This window comes from Elephantulus edwardii, unplaced genomic scaffold (genome assembly GCF_000299155.1).
Source record: "Elephantulus edwardii isolate Elephantulus edwardi_28Jun2011 unplaced genomic scaffold, EleEdw1.0 scaffold00096, whole genome shotgun sequence".
Lineage (NCBI taxonomy): Eukaryota > Metazoa > Chordata > Mammalia > Macroscelidea > Macroscelididae > Elephantulus > Elephantulus edwardii.
The window spans coordinates 9,612,392-9,634,181 of NW_006399846.1; the positions used below are offsets into that span (position 1 = coordinate 9,612,392).

Sequence of the window (21,790 nt, forward strand, 5' to 3'; positions counted from 1 at the left end):
TTAAAAAAACAACACCACACCAACATATGCAGATATATATGTACAAAAGATTATTATTCAGTCCTAAAAAGGGGTGTGATTTTGCTACATGCTAAAACATGAATGAACTCTAAAAACATTACAGTAATTAAAGTAGGCCCCAAAAGGCAAATACTATAAAAACCAAAAGGAAATAAAAAAGGACAAGTACTATACAACTCTCCTTATAGGAAATCTTCCTAGTCTTCCTGGTGATCTAGTGGCAAGGAGCTGTGCTGCAATACCAAAGGCATGCAGTTCGAGCCCACCAGCTCTTCCACGGAAGGATGGGCAGTCTTCTCCTGTGCAATTAACCACCTCTGAAAACATGCCAGAGGGTCAGGTATGTGTTGGTTCCAACTCCATGGTATACAACGCACACACATCACAGGAAATATCTAGAATACACAACTCATAGGCATAAGAAAATAGATTAGAGGTTGTTATAGATAAGGGAAAGGTAGAATGAGAGAGTTACTGATTAATAAGTTTAGAATTTTTGGTTGATGAAAAAGTTATTGAAATAGTTGTTATTGTTACATAATACTGTGTATATACGTAATACCACTGTGAATATAATTAATACTTGTTATTGTTATATGCAGTTGAGTTGCCTCCTACTCTATCCCTTGCCAATCTTATTGTCTCAGACACACTCAAACCCTTTAACCCAGTGACTGAATCAATCCATGTCATTGAGGGTCTTCCTCTCCTGCACTGTCCCTCCACCCTCCGAAGCATGACATCTTTCTCCAAGGACTGATCCTGCCTTGAAACATGTCCAAAGTATGTCAGACAAAGCTTCAGAATCCTTGCCTCCAAGTAACAGCCTGGCTTCACCCTCTCCAGGATGAACTTGTTTGTTCTCCTAGCAGTCCACAGTATATTCAATACTCTGACCCAACACCACAGCTGAGAAGCATCAATTCTCTCATCCCTAGTCATTTTCCAGCTTTCTGATGCATAGCAAGTAATTGCAAACACCAGGGCCTGTATCAGGTGCACCTTAGTCTCCAGACTGATATCATTGCTTTTCAGTACTTTGGAGAGGTCTCTTGACAGCATTACATTTCCCAATGTAATTAATCTTTTCATTTCCTGAATGCTGGTGCCAAGAGTGCTGATTGTGGAGCCAAGCAAAATAAAGCTGTTAACAGTCTCAATCTTTTCACCATGCATCATAATGCTGCCAATTGGCCCAGTGATAAGAATATTTGTTTTCTTGATGTTGAGCTTCAACTGAAGGCTGCAGTCCTTGACCTGCAGCAAGCGCTTCAGGTCCTCCTCAGTTTCAGAAAGCAGGGTTGGGTCATCTGCATAATGCAGATTGGTGACCAATCCTGATGCCACACTTCTCCTCATAGAGCCCAGCCTCCCAGATAATCTGCTCTACATTCACGTTGAAAAGGCATGGAGACAAGACACATCCCTCAGGTACACCCTTCTAAATTTTGAACCATGCACTGTTTCCTTGCTCTGTTCTGACCACAGCCTCCTGGTCCAAGCATAGGTTTCACATAAGCATAACCAAGTATTCTGGGATTCCTATTCTTCTCAGAGTCAGCCACAGTTTGCTGTGATCCACACAGTCAAATGCCTTTGTATAGTCAATGAAACACAGACTTTCCTCTGGTACTCTGTGCTTTCAGCTAAGATCTATCTGACATTAGCCATAATACCCCTAGTGTCATAGCATCCTCTAAACCCAGCCTGCACTTCTGGCAGTTCTCTGCTGATGTACTGTTCCAGTCGTTTTTGAATAATCATCAGCAGAATCTTGTTTGCATGTGAAATTAATGATACTGTTTGATAATTTCCACACTCTGTCACCTTTCTTGGGGATGGGAACAAATAGAGATCTCTTCCTGTCAGTTGGCCAAGTGATTGTCCTCCAGACTTCTTGGCACAACTTACTGAGCACATCCAGGGCATCTATTTGTTGAAATATGTCAATCAGTATGCTGTCAATTCCTGGAGTCTTGTTTTTTGCCAAGTCTTTCAGAGCAGCTTGAACTTCTTCCTTCATCACCACAGGCGCTTGCTCATATCTTGTTTCATGAAATTCTTCTGTGTCCACCAATTCCTTTTGGTATGGTACAATGACTCAGTATATTCCTTCCATCTTCTTTTAATGATTCCTGGATCATTTAATATTCTGCCCAAATCATCCTTAAGTATTAGATTTAAAAAATCCCCTAAATATTCTCGAGGTGAAAAAGCAAAGAATGAGACCCAAGTCCTTCAATCTACAAAATACAATTTGTTGTTGTTCCGTTGAGTTCCCTGTGACCCATAGCAACCCTATGTACAACAGCTCTAAACCCTGCCCTGTCCTGAGCCAGTCTCACTAATTCTGACACACCAACTTCCATTGTTCCAGTCACTGTATCAATCTATCTCATGTGGGGTCTTCCTCTCCTACACTGTCCCTCCACCCCTCCGTATATGATGTCCTTCTCCAAGGATGGGTCTCTCCTGGCCATGTGCCCAAAGTATGTGAGATGGAGCTTAAAAATCCTAGCCTCCAAGAAGAGACTTTCACCCTCTCCAAGACAGACCTGTTTTCTTGGCAGTCCATGGTATGTTCAAGACTCTTTTCCAGCTTCTCCACAACTTGAAGGCATCGATTCTTCATCTGTCATTCTTAGTCACTGTCCAGCTCTCTGATGCATAGCAAGTAACTGTGAAGAGTATGGCCAGGATTAGATACACCTTAGTCTCTAGACTGACATCGTTGCTCTTCAGCACTCTGGAGAGGTCCCTGGCAACAGATTTTCCCAATACAATCCATCTTTTGATTTCTTGACTGATGTTAACAGTGTTGATTGTGGAGCCGAGCAAGCTGTAATTGTTAACAACCTCAATCTCTTCTCCCTCTAGCATGGTGCTGCCAACTGTCCCAGTGGTGAGACTTGCTGTTTTCTTGATGTTGATATCCTCAATCCATATTGAAGAGTACAGTCCTTGACCTTCTGCAGTAAGTGCTTCAGGTCTTCAGTTTCAGCAAGCAAGGCTGTGTCATTCGCATAATGTAGGTTGTTGATGAGTCTACTTCTAATCCTAATGTCACAGTCCTCCTCATAAAGGCCTGCTTCCTGAATGATCTGATCTACATGCATATTGAAAAGGTATGGAGACAGGATGTCTCCCTTATGCACTACTTTTCTAATTTTGACCCATGCAGTGTTTCCCTGCTCGGTTCTGAGGAATGCTTCCTGGTCCAAGTACAGGCTTCACATAAGCACGGCCAAATGTTCTGGAATTCCCATTTTCCTCAAGGTTAGACACAATTTGTTGTGATCCACACAGTCAAATACCTTTGCATAGTCAATGAAACACAGATAGACATTCCTCTGGTATTCTTTGCTTCCTACCAATATCCATCTGACATTGGCAATAATGTCTCTAGTGCCATGACCTCTTCTAAACTCAGCTTCTATTTCTGGTATTACATATATCTATTTACCTACAAAGCAAACCAAACCAAGTAAAGTCTGTGCAATTGAATGTAGATAGCCCAGACCAAATCTATATAGGCTATGGTGAGTCTCGCTAGTATGTGTAAAATGTCACACACAAAATTTCTTCAAGCTAAGATACTCTGACCCAAGAACAACATTGTGTTCCAAACTGGTTACCATATTCACTTTCTAACTATATGAGCCAATACACTGGTGACAAGTTGAAAAGTTGAAGTTTATTGTTGCAGGGAAATTGTGTTACACAGCACAGCAGTATATGGATAAGACAGCCATAGGAGACTTATAAAAGTTTCCTCACTTCACTGTAAAGTTGAATAAAATAACTTGCAAATATGAGAAACATTACATATCGGAGTGTGGTCTTTATGAAATCTGCACCTGTGGATATCCCATCCTATAGCATCTTTCTAAAATTAAAGAATTGATGTGTAGCATATGTTTCTTAGAGTTTTTTAAGAGCATACACAATGTATATGTTAAACCCATCATTTCCCCTCCCCCAGAAAAAAGGGGCCACAGACACCTCGAGCTCCATAAAAGTAATAACTAAGTTGGAAATTGTAAAACCCAGAACTGCTTGCATTTGTACTGAAGAGAAAAGCCTCTGGTCTGAAAAGTTTCAGCTGAAAGTTTTGACCACATTTTCATGTAGTCCTACACCACTTGACCTAAAAATGGATGACCGAATTCTCTAAATAAATGTTAATTCTGTGCTAGTGTCGACTCTGGATTTCTAGAGACACTAAACAACTCTAGTGCCTAAGACTTGACAAGGCAGAGAAACAAGGCAGTTCACGTACAAGAAGTTGGACATGAGAAAGCTACTGAGAATGGACCTCTATTTTAAATAATAACCTATAATTCTGAAAGGTAACAGAGACTAGTCACATACAAGTCTCCTAAAATAGAGAAGAAATTGAACTTAACGGAAACCTTTTTAAAAAATGCTAAGTCAAGCCCCTTTGCATACTAGTATTTTATTTTGTTATTATGTCAATCTATTTCTTAAAAAAAAAAGCTTTTTAGCACTCTTTTTGTTGTTGTTGTTGTTATGTGCCATCGAGTTGCTTGCGACTCATAGCGACCCTATGTACAAACAGCCCTAAACTCTGCTCTGTCCTGTGCCAATCTCACCGTCTCCGACACACCCATCCCGATTACTCCAGTCACCGAATCAATCCACCTCATAGAGGGTCTTCCCCTCCTGCACTTGCCCTCCACCCTCCCAAGCATGATGTCCTTCTCCAAGGGAATGGTCTCTCCTTACAAAATGACCAAAGTATGTCAGCTGAAGCCTCAAAATCCTTGCCTCCAAGGAGCAGCCCAGTTTAACCTTCTCCAGGATGAATCTGTTTGTTTTCTTAGCAGTCCATGGCATTCTCAATACTCTTCTCCAGCACCATAGCTCAAAGGCATCAATTCTCCTTCTATCCTCCCTAGTCATTGTTCAACTCTCTGATGCATAACAAGTGATTGCAAACACCATCGCCTGTATCAGATGCACATGAGTCTCCAGAGAGACACCATTGCTCTTCAATACTTTAGAGAGGTCCCTGACAGCAGACTTTCCCAGTGCAATACATCTTTTAATTTCCTGGTTGCTGGTGCCAAGAGTGCTGATTGTGGAGCCAAGCAGACTAAAGCTGTGAACAATCTCAATCTCTTCACCATCCATCCTGATGCTGCCAATTGGTCCAGTGGTGAGAATCTTTGTCTTCTTGACATTGAGCCTCAATCCATATTGAAGGCTGCAGTCCTTGACCCACTGCAGCAAGCGCTTCAGGTCCTCCTCAGTTTCAGCAAGCAGGGTTGTGTCATCTGCATAATGCAGACTGTTGATAGATCTTCCACCAATCTTGACCCCACATTTCTCCTCATAGAGCCCAGCCTCCCAGATGATCTGTTCTGCATACAGGTTGAGAAGGTATGGAGACAGGACACATCCCTGGTGTATGCCCTTCCCAATTCTGAACCATGTAGTATTTCCTTTCTCTGTTCTGATGACTGCCTCTTGGTCCGAGTATAGGTTTCGCATTAGCATGATCAAGTGTTCTGGGACTCCCATTCTTCTCAGAGTCAGCCACAGTTTGTTATGATCCACACAGTAAAACGCCTTTGCATAATCAATGAAGCACATATAGACATTCCTCTGGTACTCCCTGCTTTCAGCCAAGATCCATCTAACATTAGCTACAATATCCCTAGTACCACGACCATAAAAAAAAAAAAAAGAAATGGTAGAAGATCTGAGAAATTTCAACAATGTCTCTTCTTCCAATACTCAAAGACTAGATCAATAAATAATAAACAGAAACAAAGCTTGAGCAGTATGACACCATATATTTTAAGCTTAAATTATATTAAACAATACTGCTTATTGTTTACATATACATATATATACACACATATGTACGTATGTATGTATGTATGTATTGAAAAGGTCAAAATGGGATCTGGAAAAATACATACCAATTTAGAACAGAGGCTGAACTTAGAAGAATAATGTGCATTTGAAAAGGGCTTTAACTCACAATGTATCACACTTTCCCCACTTCCTCCCTGTACCTCTGATTTCCATGTAACTCTCTGAACCTTTGTGTGTCTTCCCTTTTTTTAGCACTATTGTGAAGCTATTGTGAAGAGAAGTGTGGCATCAGGATTGGTGGAAGATCTACTAACAATCTACGTTATGCAGATGACACAACCCTGCTTGCTGAAACTGAGGAGGACCTGATGCACTTGCTGCAGAGGGTCAAGGACTGTAGCCTTCAGTATGGATTGAGGCTCAATGTCAAGAAGACAAAGATTCTCACCACTGGACCAATTGGCAGCATCAGGATGAATGGTGAAGAGATTAAGATTGTTAACAACTTTAGTTTGCTTGGCTCCACGGTCAACACTGCTGGCACCAGCGGCCAGGAAATCAAAAAACGTATTGCGATGGGAAAGTCTGCTGTTAGGGACCTCTCCAGGGTACTGAAGAGCAATGGGGTCACTCTGGAGACTAAGGTGCGTCTGATACAGGCAATGGTGTTTGCAATCACTTGTTATGCATCAGAGAGTTGGATAATATCTAGGGAGGATAGGAGAACTGATGCCTTTGAGCTGTGGTGCTGGAGAAGAGTATTGAATATACGATGGACTGCCAAGAAAACAAACAGATTCATCCTGGAGAGGGTTAAACCAGGCTGCTCCTTGAATGCAAGGATTCTGGAGCTTTGTCTGACATACTTTGGACATGTTGTAAGGAGGGACAGATCCTTGGAGAGGGACATCATGCTTGGGAGAGTGGAGGGACGGCATAGGAGGGGAAGACAGTCTATGAGGTGGATTGATTCAGTGACTGCTATAATCAGGACAGGTGTGTCAGAGGCAGTGCAATTGGCACAGGATAGAGGAGGGCTTAGGGCTGTTGTACATAGGGTCGCTATGAGTCGTAAGTGACTCGATGGCACATAACAACAACAACAACAACAACAACACCATTGTGAAGCTGACCATCTCCTTACTGGATATCACCTTTCCCTCCACTCCTTTTACTATATATTTATTTCTTATTTGCTCATATTCACTCCCTTTGCCCTCCCTTTCATTCTTGCAACTATACAAAAATGATTCTGTGTACAAATCTTATATTTTTGTTATGTACCATCGAGATAAATATGACGTATAGCCAACTACGTGCGTAAGTGTGAACAATAACTCTGAACCCTGCCCTATCCTGAGCCAACTTCACCATCTCTGGCATATCTGCCCAGGCTGCCCCATTGCTGCTGTGTCAATCCATCTCATCTAAGGTCTTCCTCTCCTGCACTGATTCTCCACCTTTCAAAGCATGACTTTTCTCTCCAAGGACTGGTCTCTCCTGGCAACATTCCCAGAGTATATGGGATGGAGTTTCAAAATCCTTGCTTCCAAGGAGCAACCTCGTTTCACCCTCTCCAAGACAGATCTGTTCTCATGGCAATCTTGCACTCAAGAGTATGGTCAATACTCTTCTCTAGCACCAAATCTCAAAGGCATCTTTTTTTGTGACTGACTTATTTCACTTAGCATAATGTCTTCTAGGTGTACTCACCTTGTGGTGTAGTGTTTTATGAATTATTTCCTGTTTTTTAGTGTTACAAAGTAGTCCACTGTGTGAACGTAACATATTTTCTCTACAAACGTACACTGATAAGACGGGTTGTTACCATCTCTTTGTTACTGTAAATAATGCTTCAGTGAATATGAGTATACATATATTTGTTCTGGGCACAGCTTTTATTTCTTTGGGATATATACACACACAGTAGTGAGACTGCTGAATGAAGTGCTATTTCTTTGCAAACTTTCTAAGGAAGCACCAGACTGCTTTCTATAGTGGTTGCACCACTTTACATTCCCACAGAAGTGCATGAAATTTCCAATCTCTCCACACCCTCTGAAAGTACTTACTGTTTACTGACTTTTTAAATTTTGTTACTGTTGCTGACACTGAGAAAAACCTCATTTCTCAGAATACTTCATTGTGCTCCTGAGAAATCTATACCTAGACCACAAGGCTACTGTGTGAAAAGAGAAAGGGAACACTATACAGTTTAAAATTAAGAAAGGCGCGTGTCAGGGTTATATCTTTTCTCCATACTTATTTAATCTGTATACTGAAAAACTGAGAAGCTAAAATTTATGAGGAAGAATGTGGCATCAAGATTGGAGGAAGGCATCAGTAATCTTTACGTAGATGATACAATCTTGCTTGCTGAAAGTGAGGAGGACTTGAAGTGTCTGCTGCAGAAGATCAAGGGATGCAGCCTTCAATATGGATTGCATCTCAACATCAAGAAAATCTTCACCACTGGACAGATAGACAACATCATTATAGATGGAGAAAAAGATTGAAACTGTTAACAACTTCATCATACCTGTAATCCACAATCAACACATTTGGCCCCAGGAGTCAGGAGATTTATTGCACTGGGAAAGTCCGTAGTCAGGGGCCTCCCTAAATTAATGAGGAGCAATGATGTCAGTTTGATGACTAAGGTGTGCCTGATTCAGGCCATGGTCTTTTCGGCCACTTACTATGAAGAACACTGAACATCCCATGGACTCCCAAAAGAACAAACAGGTATGTTTTGGAGAAGGTGCAATCAAAGTGCTCTTTGGAGGCAAAGATGATGGAGCTTCATCTCATATACTTTGGGCATGTTGCAAGAAGAGGCTATTCCCTTGGAAAGGGACATCACACTTGGAAAGGTAGAGGCTCAGCAAAAGAAAGGAAGTCCCTCAATCAGATCGACAGACTCAGTAATGCAGCAATGGGCTTGAGGGTGTTGGATTGTGAGGATGGCACAAGATAGTTTAGGATTCAGACTTACGGTTCATAGGGTTGCTAAATGATGATAGTTATAGAAAGGCTTCAGGCCTTTTGTTCATAGGGTCACTACGAACTGTGCTCGACTCAATGGCGATCAACAACAACAATAGGGTTGCTATGAGTTGTACTCAACTTGATAGCACTTAACAACAACAACAACACTGTTGTTGAGGTGAAATGTTATCTCACTGTTGTTGTTCTATAGCATTTAATAGCTAATGCTCTGGTGGCACAGCCTGTAGGGAGTTGAGCTGTTAACTCAAAGGCCTCCCGCCTCTGGTGGTTTGAATCCACCTGAGGCTCCTTAGGAAACAGGGGCAATTTTCTCCTTTTCTCGATTAACATCCTTGGAATCCCAGGCAAGGGTCAGCTATGAGCTGGTTCTGACAAGATGGTGATATGGGGGGGCGGGGGGCGGGGAGAGGAAGACTAGCTAATGATAATTCTTTATAGTAACGAGCATTCCTGTGTTTGTTAGTCATTTGAATGTCTTTTTTGAAGGGATTTTTCATGCCGTCTACCTGTTTCCAATTGAGTTGTTTCTATTTTTCTTACTAAAGTGTTAGGGAAAAGTGTAAAAATCCATCTGAAGGATGCTGAAAAGGCCATAAAATCACTCTCAACAAACAAAAAGTCTTGGACTAGATAGTTTTACTGGTAAATTCTATCAAACATTCTAAGAAGACTTGAAACTCAAACTAAATTGGATTATAGGAAATGATGGAATAATTTCAAATTAATTCTATGATGCAAGTATGACATTGATACCAAAGCTAGACAACAATAAAAGTATAGACACATATACTTCATTAGCATAGATGCAAAAATTTTCAACAAAATCCTAGGTTTGTTGTTGTTGATTGCTGTCAAGTCGGACGCAACTCATAGCAATTCTATGAACAAAAGACCTAATTCCTTTCCATAACTATCATCATTTCTCAAAGTTCATAGAGTTTCCAGAGGTATGTGGTTTAGGAACTGGATGCCACTCCTGCTTCCAAAACTGTTTTACAACTGGGAGCTCCACCAAACACTGTCCACAATGGGAAACCATTCTGGTTTCATTTAACCATTGCTGTTTCATTTAAGGAATATTCATTTGAAAATTAATAAATTTGGCCCGAGGGCCGCAGGCAACATAGATGCAAAAATTTTCAACAAAATCCTAGCTAGTACCATCCAATATAATAATTCATCATGAGAAAGGAGGATTCATACCAGCAATGCAAGGATGGTTCAACACAGAAAAATCTATCAGTGTAATCCATTACACACACAAAAAAAACAAAGGAAAAGAATCACAATTATATCAATCAATGCAGACAAGGTATTTCACAAAATTCAACACCTTTTCCTGCTAAAAATGTTCAACAAAATAGGAATAGAAGGAAATTTCTCAACATAATTAGAAGCACAGGCTAACATTACTCTCGATGGAGAGAGACTGAAGATTCCCTTGTGAACAGGAGCTGGACAATTTATGACCATTCCTATTTGATGCTGTACTGGAAATTCAAGTCAGAATGGTAGGACAATAAAATGGAAAAAGCCATCCAAATGAGCAAAGAGAAAGTAAAATTGTCTATACTTGCAGATGATGTTGTTGTGCTGTCCAGTTGGAAATGATTCATGGCTAAACCTCCAGGGGGTTCTTAGAGATTGTAAACCACACAGGAGGACATCACCCATCTTCCTTCTGATGAGTGGTTAGTAGATTAAAACACCATTTGCCTTTCATTTGGCAACACGATTCTTTACCACTAAGCCATCAGAGCTCAATTTTGCAGATTTTCCTATATAAAGAAAATCTCAAAGATCAACAAGAAAACAACTGGCTCTAACTGAACAATTAAGCAAAAATATCAGGGTACAAGATCAACACAGAAATCAGCTGGGGGGAAAAATCAGCTGGATTCCTCTACAGTAACAAAGAGATCTCTGAATAGGAAATACGGACAAAAAAGCTGTCAAAATTTATGGGTGTGAACTGACTCATCTCTCTCCTGTGGAGTGGCTGATGGCTTGAATGGCTAACCTTTTGGTTATTAGTTGAGTTTTTAATCTATGGGCCACCCAGTCTTAAGTAATGTCTAAGAAATAGGAAATATTTTGTTAGAAAGTCAAATATGAAGATCTTTCAGTCAATTTGTACCACCTGTGCATTTCTTTAATCTTTCAGTGGTCTGATAGTAATTGAAGGGATTAGTTTATCACCAATCTCTATCTGTAAACTAGAACAGACTGAAAAAAAACCCACAAACCCACTGCTGTGACTCTGCCGAGAAAAACAGAACTGCTTCATTGGGTTTCCAAGGCTGTAAACCTTTCGGGAAGTACACGGCCACTGCTCTTTGCTATGGTGCACTGCCTGAGTTTCAACTGCTGATCTCTCTGCTAATAACTAATTGCTTAAGCTACTGCACCACCAGGGCACCTTAAGAACAAAAGGTTCTTAAAATCAGTATTTGTAAAACCACCCTCCGTTTTTATTTTAGGTTTTTTTTAGTGTTCATTCAATTTTCCACTCCTTCACTTTCCTGGTCTGCTTTCTATTCTTCAACATGTCAATGACTTTTGTCTCCTGATTAGCCTCTTCTTTGTTGAATCAGAAATCATAATCCAACAAGGAAAATCTCTGAATTTCTGTAAGCAACAATAAAGAGAATATGCAGTATGGCAGGTTAGCCTAAACTTAGCCATTCTTAAACATATGCTGTAAGTTACAGTTCCCAGGAGGCAACTGAAGATACATATTACTAGACTTGTCAATAAACCCTTAATCAATAAATTATAACCATCCTTAGCTTGACTTTTCCTACATAATTATTAGTGGACATCACCTCTGCATAACAAATTGGCCTTAACCCTCTCCCTTTCAAAGCAGCTTCATCTGATACTTAAGCAGATCATACTAAAGAAAGGCTAAGACGGCACATCTCAAACCCCAAATACTCATGACTGTGGACACCGATTCCAGCTCATGGTCACCCTCCATCAGGTTTCTGGGCTGGTAAACTTCATGGATGGAGACTGCTCAGCTCTCGTCCACACTGCTGGAGATTTGGAACGCTTTTCCATTAATGCAAAACGGAACTCACTATGCTATCAAACAGCAATTTCTCACTATCTGTTGAAGAATTATCCATTGGATTTTCCACTGCCTCAACTGAGAGAAGTTGAACCTTAACAAACTTCTGTGAAAACTCAAGTGAGAGACTTACCTGTTCCTGGGTCATCTTCTGCAGCTCATTCTCCCAAGCTGCCTGGTCATCATCCAAGTTATAGGAAGCTGGTGGAGTGAGTCCACGAAGGATTAGGGGGTCTCGCTCATGGCAGAGGGCTGTCAGGTGTCCAATATATAACTTTAATTTGCTTCTATTTTGGTCAAGTTCTAAGAGGGGCTGGATGATCTGAGGTGGGGGGGGGGGGGAGAAAAAAAAGGAAAGCTAAGGTCAACCTGAAAAGGAGAAGTTCATATATTCTTTATGTCTCCCAAGGCAGGGAAGATGAACCCAGGACTAAAGCTTTTCTAATCACTTCTAGAAAATCTTCAGACTAGAAACATAAACAGTCCCACCTGCAGCTGCACATTGACACCATCACACCCAACCTCCATTCTGGAAGGCAAGGAGAGAATGTTGGCTTCGTACATCGACAGGAGACTGAGAAGTCTGTATTTAGGCAGAAGATGAAGCGTGGGGCTAACTTGTTTTTACAGAGATGACATTCCTGATACAGAGTACTTCAATTTCCCCACAATTTCTCTTTTCATTTATTTATGAGTAGATTGCAAAAAATTGCTAGTGAAAATGGCTCATCTGAAAGCCTGAACAACACTTATTTTAAGTGTTCCTCCACCTCCTCTAATGGAAAAAAAATTCTGTCTCTGGAGTAGGTGCATGTTTTTCTTGGCCAAAGGATGTGATGAGTGAACTCATTACTAGACCTGCCTCATCCTGGCTTAAGCTCCCCTCATTCATTTCACAGCGGTTTTTCCGAGATTCTTTTTAAATGGTGATTGATAAATCCTTATATAACACCAAGCACCTGACTCACAGCCAAGGACTCTCTGAACTTCTCTTGGTTGTTACATTAGTTCTATGTTTTTCTTGAGTAACAGATCTGCTCTAATTCCCCCCGCACCTCCCCCCATTCCTTTTACCCTGGATGAATAACGCTCACTTTGACTCCCTATGGAAGCACACTTAATAATTGATGACTTCTGCCCCAGAATGTCATTCGACAGCTCTCATGACAATCCTCTGGTCAGGTCTTTGGTAGTCAGTCAAAGCCTGGGGTGTTTCAGAGCGAGCTGAGCCAGATCTCACATCTCAAAGCACGAAAGTGTTAGAGCAGCATCTGCTTGATACACAGCAGCTGCGAGAGACGCAAAGCCCTGCCAAAATGCTGGCAAGCCTCACAATGTTCCCAGCTTACACGGCCGAGGTTTACACCTGCTGCATGTCACCAGACTGGCATTTTTCATCAACAGGACACCCCTGACCCAGCTAATGAATACGGAGCTCAATAATCTTCAAGCTGACAGAAACAAAGCCTGGAATTACTTCCAAAGGTGACAGGGATTCCTCCTCCCTCACCCCCTCAGTTCCTGCTGCTTCTTATTATTTCTTTTTAATGAGTAAAGTTTTGCGTATATTTTTTAAATGATGAAAATAATAAAATGTTTTACTTTGCAAAGAAATTATAAAGGAACTAACAAAAGTGTCTGTAAGTATTCCATCAGCCATCAAGAAATAACCATTTACAACATTTTAGTGATTTTCTACCAAATCTCTATTTCATAGACTCATCTAAATCAAATTTGGATTAACTCACAATTTTCTTAGTACACTATTTGTTAATTTAACACTATATTTTGAGTGCTGTTTCTAACAGTAAGCCTAAAAAGCATGGACTTTTTTGGTTTTGTTTTTATTATACCAGTTTATTTACCAAAATTCAAATACATTGTTTTTCAGAACAGATTCTTCTAATGGCTGCATAATAAATAGGCCATAGTTCCTTTGTTCATAATGCAATTTCCATGAAATAATTACTGTAAAGAGAGTGAAAATCCAGAGGTTAAAGTTAACACAATTTTTGGTTTATTAGAGTCAGGCCAAAGATTCTCCCTCCAGCAGAACACAAAACAAGAAAGATTAGAGAAATGAATATGCTTAGGTCTATGTGTCACAGCTTTTGAGTCAGGGCGTCTTATAGCTGACCCACTATTGGGTTTCCAATGCTGGAAATCCCATGGCGGGAGTGAACATTCTTCTCCAGAGTTGCTGCTGGTAGATTCAATCCGTCAGAGAAGTACAACCTTTGGGCTAACGGTGTGACTCCATACAGACTACATCACTGAAGCACCCTCGGTCTCTCTCTCTCTCTCTATGTATGTGTGTATTTATTTATACACAAACACAACTCAAACTCATTGCTATTTAGTTGGAATCAACTCATAGCTGACCCTCCAGTGAGGTTTGGGAGGCTGTAAACTGACCAGGAGGGGACTGTCCATTTTTCTCCCATGGAGCTGCGAATGAATTCAAACAGCCAAAGAGGTACGGCTTTAGGTTATCAGCATACCTCCCTGCGGACCACACTACCAGAGCTCTTAGATCTAGACAGTGATGTGATGATATGGAAGCTGAGGCCTAACTAGACAAACCAGAGAAAGGAGAGAAATTCAGAATTATTTTTGTTTTTCAAGGACGCATGCACACAATCCTATCAGAATAGATACTAAGGTGTAACCTGAGGAAGGCTCAAGAGCTCTGTAAAAAACAAACCTCTAACACACTCATAGTATTAGTTTTCTGCTGGAAATTTCCCACCTGTGACAGTTGTGTCAACACTGCCAATTACAAGAGGCAGAGATTGTTTCAATCATGACGAGGATTTAGATGATGTAGAAGCCAGATATTGTTTGTTTTTTAATTTCATTTTAACACAAACATCATTAACTTCTCAAAACCCCTGTATTTTATTAATGAATATCAATACATGTTCATTGTAGAAAATCTAGGAGGAAATTTAGATTGAAGTTGTTCCAGACAATTTAAAGGTATTATTCCTTTAAATGCAAATGACTAAACCATCCAGTCACAGTGCTGCCATCACATGCCCTAAAGACTCTAAATGATTCAGGTATCTTGGTTTTTTGTTTTGTTTTGTTTTTTAAAAAAGCTTAGCTCTTTCCATTTTTACAGATAGACTGATAAATACATACATAAATACATACATACTCTTTTCAGATTTCCATTGGGTTTATACAACTGTTCCTCCTTCCTTTTAGGACTTTTGTTATTCTAAGAATGTTACAACGAAGCTAAAGGGCAAGAGCTGATATCTTAGTAACTATTTTGGAAAGGAAACTGATAAAAAGAAGTATGACCAAAAGAGGACAATGTTAACAAATGGTGTTGTTGTTAGGTGCTGTTGAGGACAACCCATAGCAACCCTATGAATAACTGATCTGAACCCTGTCCTATCCAGAGCCATCCTCATTCTTCCTGACACACTAGAGCCCATTGTAGCACACACCATGTCAATGCCCCTGATTGAAAGTCTTCCTCTCCTTCACTGACCCTCCACCCGTCCCAGCATCATGTTTCTCTCTGACGAATAGCCCCTTCTAGCAATAAGCCCCAAGTATACGAGACAAAGCCTCATCATTTTTGCCTCCAAAGAGCACTCTGGCTGCACCTTCTCCAAGACATACTTGTTTGTACTTTTGGCCATTCATGGAATGTTCAGCACTCTTCTCTAAGACCACTGATGCTCAAAGGCATCAATTTTATGTCATCCTTATTCATGGTCCAGTTCTCAGATGCATAGAGTGAAATCAGAAAGACTGTGGTCTGAATCAGACACACCTTAGTTCTCAAACTGACATCATTACTCCTCAATATTTTGGAGACATTTCTAACTACAGAGTTTACACATGGACCTTACCTGATGGGTTGCATAGGAATCAGATTGACTATATCTGTGAAAAGAATTGTAGGAGAAGATCATTATCAGTCAAAACTTGGCCAGGGGCAGACTGTGGGTCAGACCATAAGTTACTCATGTGCAAATTAAAATTGAGGTGGAGGAAAATGAAAAGAAGTCCACAAAAATCAAGATATGATCTTAATATTTTCCATCTGAATTTCCAGATCATCTTAGGGATAGTTTGAATCCGTGAACACTAGTGATCAAAGGCCAGATAAGTTATGGGATGATATCAAGGATATTATCCATGAAGAGAGAAAAATGTCATTACAAAGACAAAGGAGAAAGAAAATACAAAAATGGATGTCAGAAGAGACTCTAAAAACTGCACTACAGCATTGAGAAGTCAAAACAAAGGGAAAACATGCTAAAATAAAAGAGGTGAACAAAAGATTTCAAAGGGCACCTCAAAAAGTCAAAACAAAGTATTTTAATAGAACGTGCAGAGAGCTGGAATTAGAGAATAAAAAGAGAAGAACTCACTCTGCATTTCTCAAGCTGAGAAAATGGAAAAACAAATTTAAGATTATGGGCAAAATACTGAATGAACCAGAAAACATCAAAAAAAGATGGAGGGAATATACAGAATCACTGTCCCAAAAAGCACATGTACACTGAAAAATGTCAGAAAGTATCACATGAGCCGGAGTCAATGGTAATGAAGGAGGAAATAGAAGCTGCATTGAAGGCATTGGCAAAAATAAGGCCCAGGAATCAATGGGATACCAATTGACTTGTTTCAATTAACCGATGCAGCCTTGGATACACCCACCAGTCTATGCCAGGAAATATGGAAGACAGTTGTCTGGCCAACGTAATGGAAGAGGTGAATATTTGTTCTCATTGTCCAGAAAGGTGATCCAACTGATTGTGGAAACTTAATATCACATGCAAGCAAAATATTGCTGAAGATCATTCAAAACAGCTAGAACTGCCAGAAGTTCAAGCAGGAATTAAAAGAAGCCATAGCACCAGGGAATATCATTGCTGACGTCAGATGGATCCTGACAAAGTAAAGAATACCAGGAGAATGTCTATGCTTTCTTGACAATGAAAAGACATTTGACTGTGTTCATCATAACAAGTTGTGTCTGACATTGAGAAGAACAGAAATCCTAGAACACTTAATTGTGCTCATGTGGAACCTATACCTGGCCCAGGAGGCTGCAGTATAAACAGAACAAGGGAATACTACATGGTTTAAAATTGGAAAGGGAGTGTGTCAGGATTGTATTCTCTCTCCATACCCATTCAATCTGTATGCTGAGCAAATTATCTGAGAAGCTGGACTCTAGAAAGAGGAATGTGGCAACAGTATCAGAGCCAGACTCAATAATAACAGGTGTTTTGCAGATGACATACCCTTGCTCAAAGTGAGGAAGACTTGAAGCACTTGTTGCAGAAGATCAAGAATACAGCTTTCAATGAGGATTATATCTCAATGTTAAGAAAACAAAACTCCTTACCACTGGAGCAATAGGCAACATCATGATGGATGGAGAGAAGTCTGAAACAGTCAACAACTTCAGCTTACTTGTATCCACAATTAACACCTTCGGTACCCAGCACTCAGGAAATCAAGAGACATTATTAACAAATGGTGGTTGTTGTTGTTGTTGTTAAGTGCCGTCGAGTCACAGGTGACTCATGGCGACCCTACGAAGGAGAGTCCTCAACGCTTGGTGTCTCTCATCCTCTCTCCAGGTTCATAGGGTTTCTGGAGGCAAGCTATTATGGAAGTGGATGCCACTCTTCCTTCCAAGCTTTTTGTAATTGGGGAGCTCCACCCCACTCTCTGTCCACATTGGGTAATCAGCCATTAATGCATTTGACACATCAGTGTCACAGTGTTCAGCCTCACAGCAACCACAAGTTACCGCTGTATGACAACTTGTACACCAGGGCTATACGATCTAGAGGAATGTCTGAACAAAAACAATAAAAGACTAGCCCTTGGGCCTGTGGCCCTTGGGTCCTTCAAGGTCTTACCAACCCAGCACACCTAAATACTGGCAAAGTCCTTCCGCCAGACCCCCAGTTCATCTGGCATGTCTGCTCTGCCAACCCCACGTGGGGCCCAAAGAACACCAAAATTGCCCTGAGCCCTCAGACCTGCTGTGCCTCAAGGAGCCAGTGTCCGATGCTGTTGTTGTTATGTGCCGTCGAGCCGTTTGCGACTCATAGCGACCCTATGCACAACAGCCCTAAACCCTGTTCTATCCTGTGCTAATCTCACTGCCTCTGACACACCCATCCCGATTACCCCAGTCACTGAATCAATCTACCTCATAGAGGGTCTTCCCCTCCTGTGGTGTCCCTCCACTCTGCCCAGCATGATGTCCCTCTCTAAAGACCTGTCTCTCCTTACAACATGTCCAAAGTATGTCAGGCGAAGCCCCAGAATCCTTGCCTCCAAGGAGCAGCCTGGTTTAACCCTCTCTAGGATGAATCTACTTGTTTTCTTGGCAGTCCATGGTACATTCAATACTCTTCTCCAGCACCACAGCTCAAAGGCGTCAATTCTCCTTCTATCCTCCCTAGTCATTGTCCAACTCTCTGATGCATAACAAGTGATTGCAAAAACCATGGCCTGTATCAGGCGCACCTTAGTCTCCAGAGAGACACCATTGCTCTTGAGTACTTTAGAGAGGTCCCTAACTGCAGACTTTCCCATCGCAATACGTTTTTTGATTTCCTGGCTACTGGTGCCAAGAGTGTTGACCGTGGAGTTGAGCAAACAGCTGACATTAAATCTCCCAAGACCCTAGGCTGGACATGGCCATGCAAAATTAAATTCTCTATAACAAAATGAGATTTAGAATTATACTATTAGCTCAGTACTGTGTGGTTATGAATTTTTTTAAAAAAGATCTTGTTAGTTCTTTGTTCTTAAAGAAAGATGAATTTCAAATTTATTTAAATGTATCTAATGCTGATGTTTGTACATAGGGTTTTCAGAGGCCTGCTATTTCAGAAGTGGGTGGCCAATCCTTCTTACTAGTCTGTCTTAATGTGAATGTTCAGATTTAGAGAAGTATCAGACAGACCAGCAAGTTAAAGGTATATCCCTTATTGCGGAGTTAATTTTAGTGTCAGTGTTGTCCCTGCCTTTCTCACACGTGTCTTTACCCACTTATTTCCTTGCTCCACCATCCACCAGGATACCCATCCACTTCTACCCCCTCTCTTCACATCTATCTCCCTTTGACCAGCCCTCCATCTAATAACTTATATATGAAGCTTCCATGGCTTCTGTGATTCCAAACACATCAGCTGATGGTAGTTCCTTAACAACAACAACAAACAACAATGCTGATGTAATAATTAACTAAAAAAACTCACAAAAAACTGAAACAAAAAAAAAATACAGGAGTTTGTGTACATTAAAATTTTTCTATGTTAAATTAAAAACTTAAAAATAAATGGAATTTGAAATTTTGTCCAGGGTAAAAATTAATTTTATACACTGTCCAGGTAACGATGGCTTCTCTGAGACACATCAACCCATCAACCATGTGGAAATGTCCCTGTCTTTTCTTCCCCTGCCCCCTCATCTGACTTGAGCAGATCATTCTGAGAAGAAATTGCATTTCTCACAAAGTAGAAGAGCCACTGCCTAAACTAAAAGAGAACGTTTTATAGAATCCAAAAGTTATGACTTTTGTTTACATATAAAAGTAGTATATAAGCAACAAGGTATATTAAAACCCATCAGAAATGTGACTGGGTCACATTGATTCTACAGCTATGGAGAATAGCAAGTAAACATACCCCCCCCACCCCCGCAACTGGGGAGAAATGGAAAAAATGGACTTGTCAAGATAACCTTGATGTATTAAACAGAAAAACATCAATAACCTTTCAACATTACATTTATTAAGTTATGAAAGGGGAAAAAAATAAGACCTAAAAAAGAGATATTTTGAGTGAGCTACTACTGAGAGCTCTGTTTCTTCTAAAAAGGATTTACTTGCTCATGTATTCGATACTCAACTCTGCTTCAGAGGATAGCTCCAGTGGCACATGGTGACAGAGGGCCACTGGTTTTCCAAATGTGCTTATTTTAATGTCCTTTCCACTTAAGTTAGGTGGCTAATGGACTTTCTGAAGACAGATGAGTTGTGCCTGCACTGTTCGATACAGACAGCAAGTGAAGATGGGACAATGGTCTATTTTTACAATTGATTGATCAAGGAGATCTGAACACATTCCAAAAAAAAACCAAAACACCTTTTATTTCTTTTATGAGATAATGACATGATCTTTCAGGTTTCCCTCATTATATTACTGTCATATTCCAATCTTGTTAACATTTAATGTATATTTACTTTTACATACTGTGTTGCTATAGTTATGTGTCATCAAGTTGTCAACTCACAGATGACACTCCAGCTGGTTTTCAGGGGCAGTAAATCACATGAGAGGACAGTGCCCGTCTTTCTTCCACTGAGATGCTGGTGGATTCGAACCAAAGGTGTTTGGTTTGGCAGAGCAGATCCTTACCACTAGAGCTCTTTTTACTTATATCATCTTGTTAATACTTACAGCACTTCTAGGAACTCTTTTCTGGTCTCACTTTCACATAGTGATACAATGAACATGAGATCTTCATTTTCAGCTGAATACACGGATGTTTACCCATTAATATTTTCCCCACCCTTTTACATGGTTTGCATTTTTTGTTTAATTTTCTCTCATCTGCTAGAAATATTTTTGTGGATTTAAGTAAAGGTATATCTTAAATGATAGTAATATGGTTGAAATCTGGACCTAGAAGTTGCTGGATGGTACAAGATGAATGGTTGTTTTTTGAAAGTGTGTAAGTTCAAATCTACTCACAGGAATTTTAGAATAAATGCCTGTCGATCTATTCCAAAGAATCAGCCACTAAACTTCCACAGAGCAGTTGTGCTCTGCAGGTATGCAGCCACTGCAAACTGGAGCAGACCTGATGACAACTAACAGCAACACTTCTTAACTTAGATATACAGAGAAAAAAAAATTCCATCTTCTAGGATCTAGAAGACGGCAAACAATGAAACAAATCTTTAACTCTCAACTACAGAATTGTTAACGGCATTCTAGCTACTCAAACTTTATTCACTTACAAAGCATCCTATCTTACGTACAATAAATAATAAGTGTATTCAAATGGAATCTCAGGGATGTGAAAAGAGAGCAGACATTGGCATCTTGGGAAGGGAATCTGCTGAGCAAATGTATTCATGTGCTGTTGGTATCTCAAACCCTTGCTTTCGTACTCGGACATGTGAAACATAACGTGAAAATAAGATCACTCTGCAGCAGGAGGGTGTATATATGCACAAGTGCATACAGATGAAGTCAGTGAGGAGAAAAGAGGAATTATCTGGACAGAATGCCTACCAGTCAAGGGCATCCACAATATGCCCTCTGAAGGGAAGAGAGATAGCAGGGTAACTGGATTCCTGAAAGCTGCCCTTCCAGCCATTAAGAAAGCAAGTATTAGAACCCCACCCCCTTTCTCTGCGGAATCACCATGGCGGCTGGGACCTTGTACACATACCCCGAAAACTGGAGGGCCTTTAAGGCCCTCATCGCCGCTCAGTACAGCGGGGCTCAAGTCCGCGTGCTCTCCGCACCACCCCACTTCCATTTCGGCCAAACCAACCGCACCCCTGAATTTCTCCGCAAGTTTCCTGCCGGCAAGGTTCCAGCTTTTGAGGGTGACGATGGATTCTGTGTGTTTGAGAGCAATGCCATTGCCTATTACGTGAGCAATGATGAGCTGCGGGGAAGTACCCCAGAGGCAGCAGCCCAGGTGGTGCAGTGGGTGAGCTTTGCCAACAGCGACATCGTTCCCCCAGCCAGCACTTGGGTGTTTCCCACCTTGGGCATCATGCACCACAACAAGCAGGCTACAGAGAATGCTAAGGAGGAGGTGAGGCGAATT

The 21,790-nt window shown here is 40.8% G+C and overlaps 2 protein-coding genes across 4 annotated transcripts in view; one reads left to right on the forward strand and one right to left on the reverse strand.

Moving 5' to 3' along the window:
- Window positions 1-21,790, reverse strand: part of ERC1 (ELKS/RAB6-interacting/CAST family member 1) — a 536,554-nt gene that overhangs the window by 43,891 nt on the left and 470,873 nt on the right. For all 3 annotated transcript variants that reach the window (XM_006891318.1, XM_006891319.1, XM_006891317.1), the window contains one exon: window positions 12,081-12,269. In XM_006891318.1, the coding sequence (XP_006891380.1) occupies window positions 12,081-12,269 (189 nt within the window). The remainder of the gene's footprint in view (window positions 1-12,080; window positions 12,270-21,790) is intronic.
- Window positions 21,377-21,790, forward strand: part of LOC102846416 (elongation factor 1-gamma-like) — a 1,279-nt gene continuing 865 nt past the window's right edge. The window contains exon 1 of the mRNA XM_006891323.1: window positions 21,377-21,790. This exon is cut by the window's right edge and continues 4 nt beyond it. Coding sequence (XP_006891385.1) covers window positions 21,377-21,790 — 414 coding nt within the window.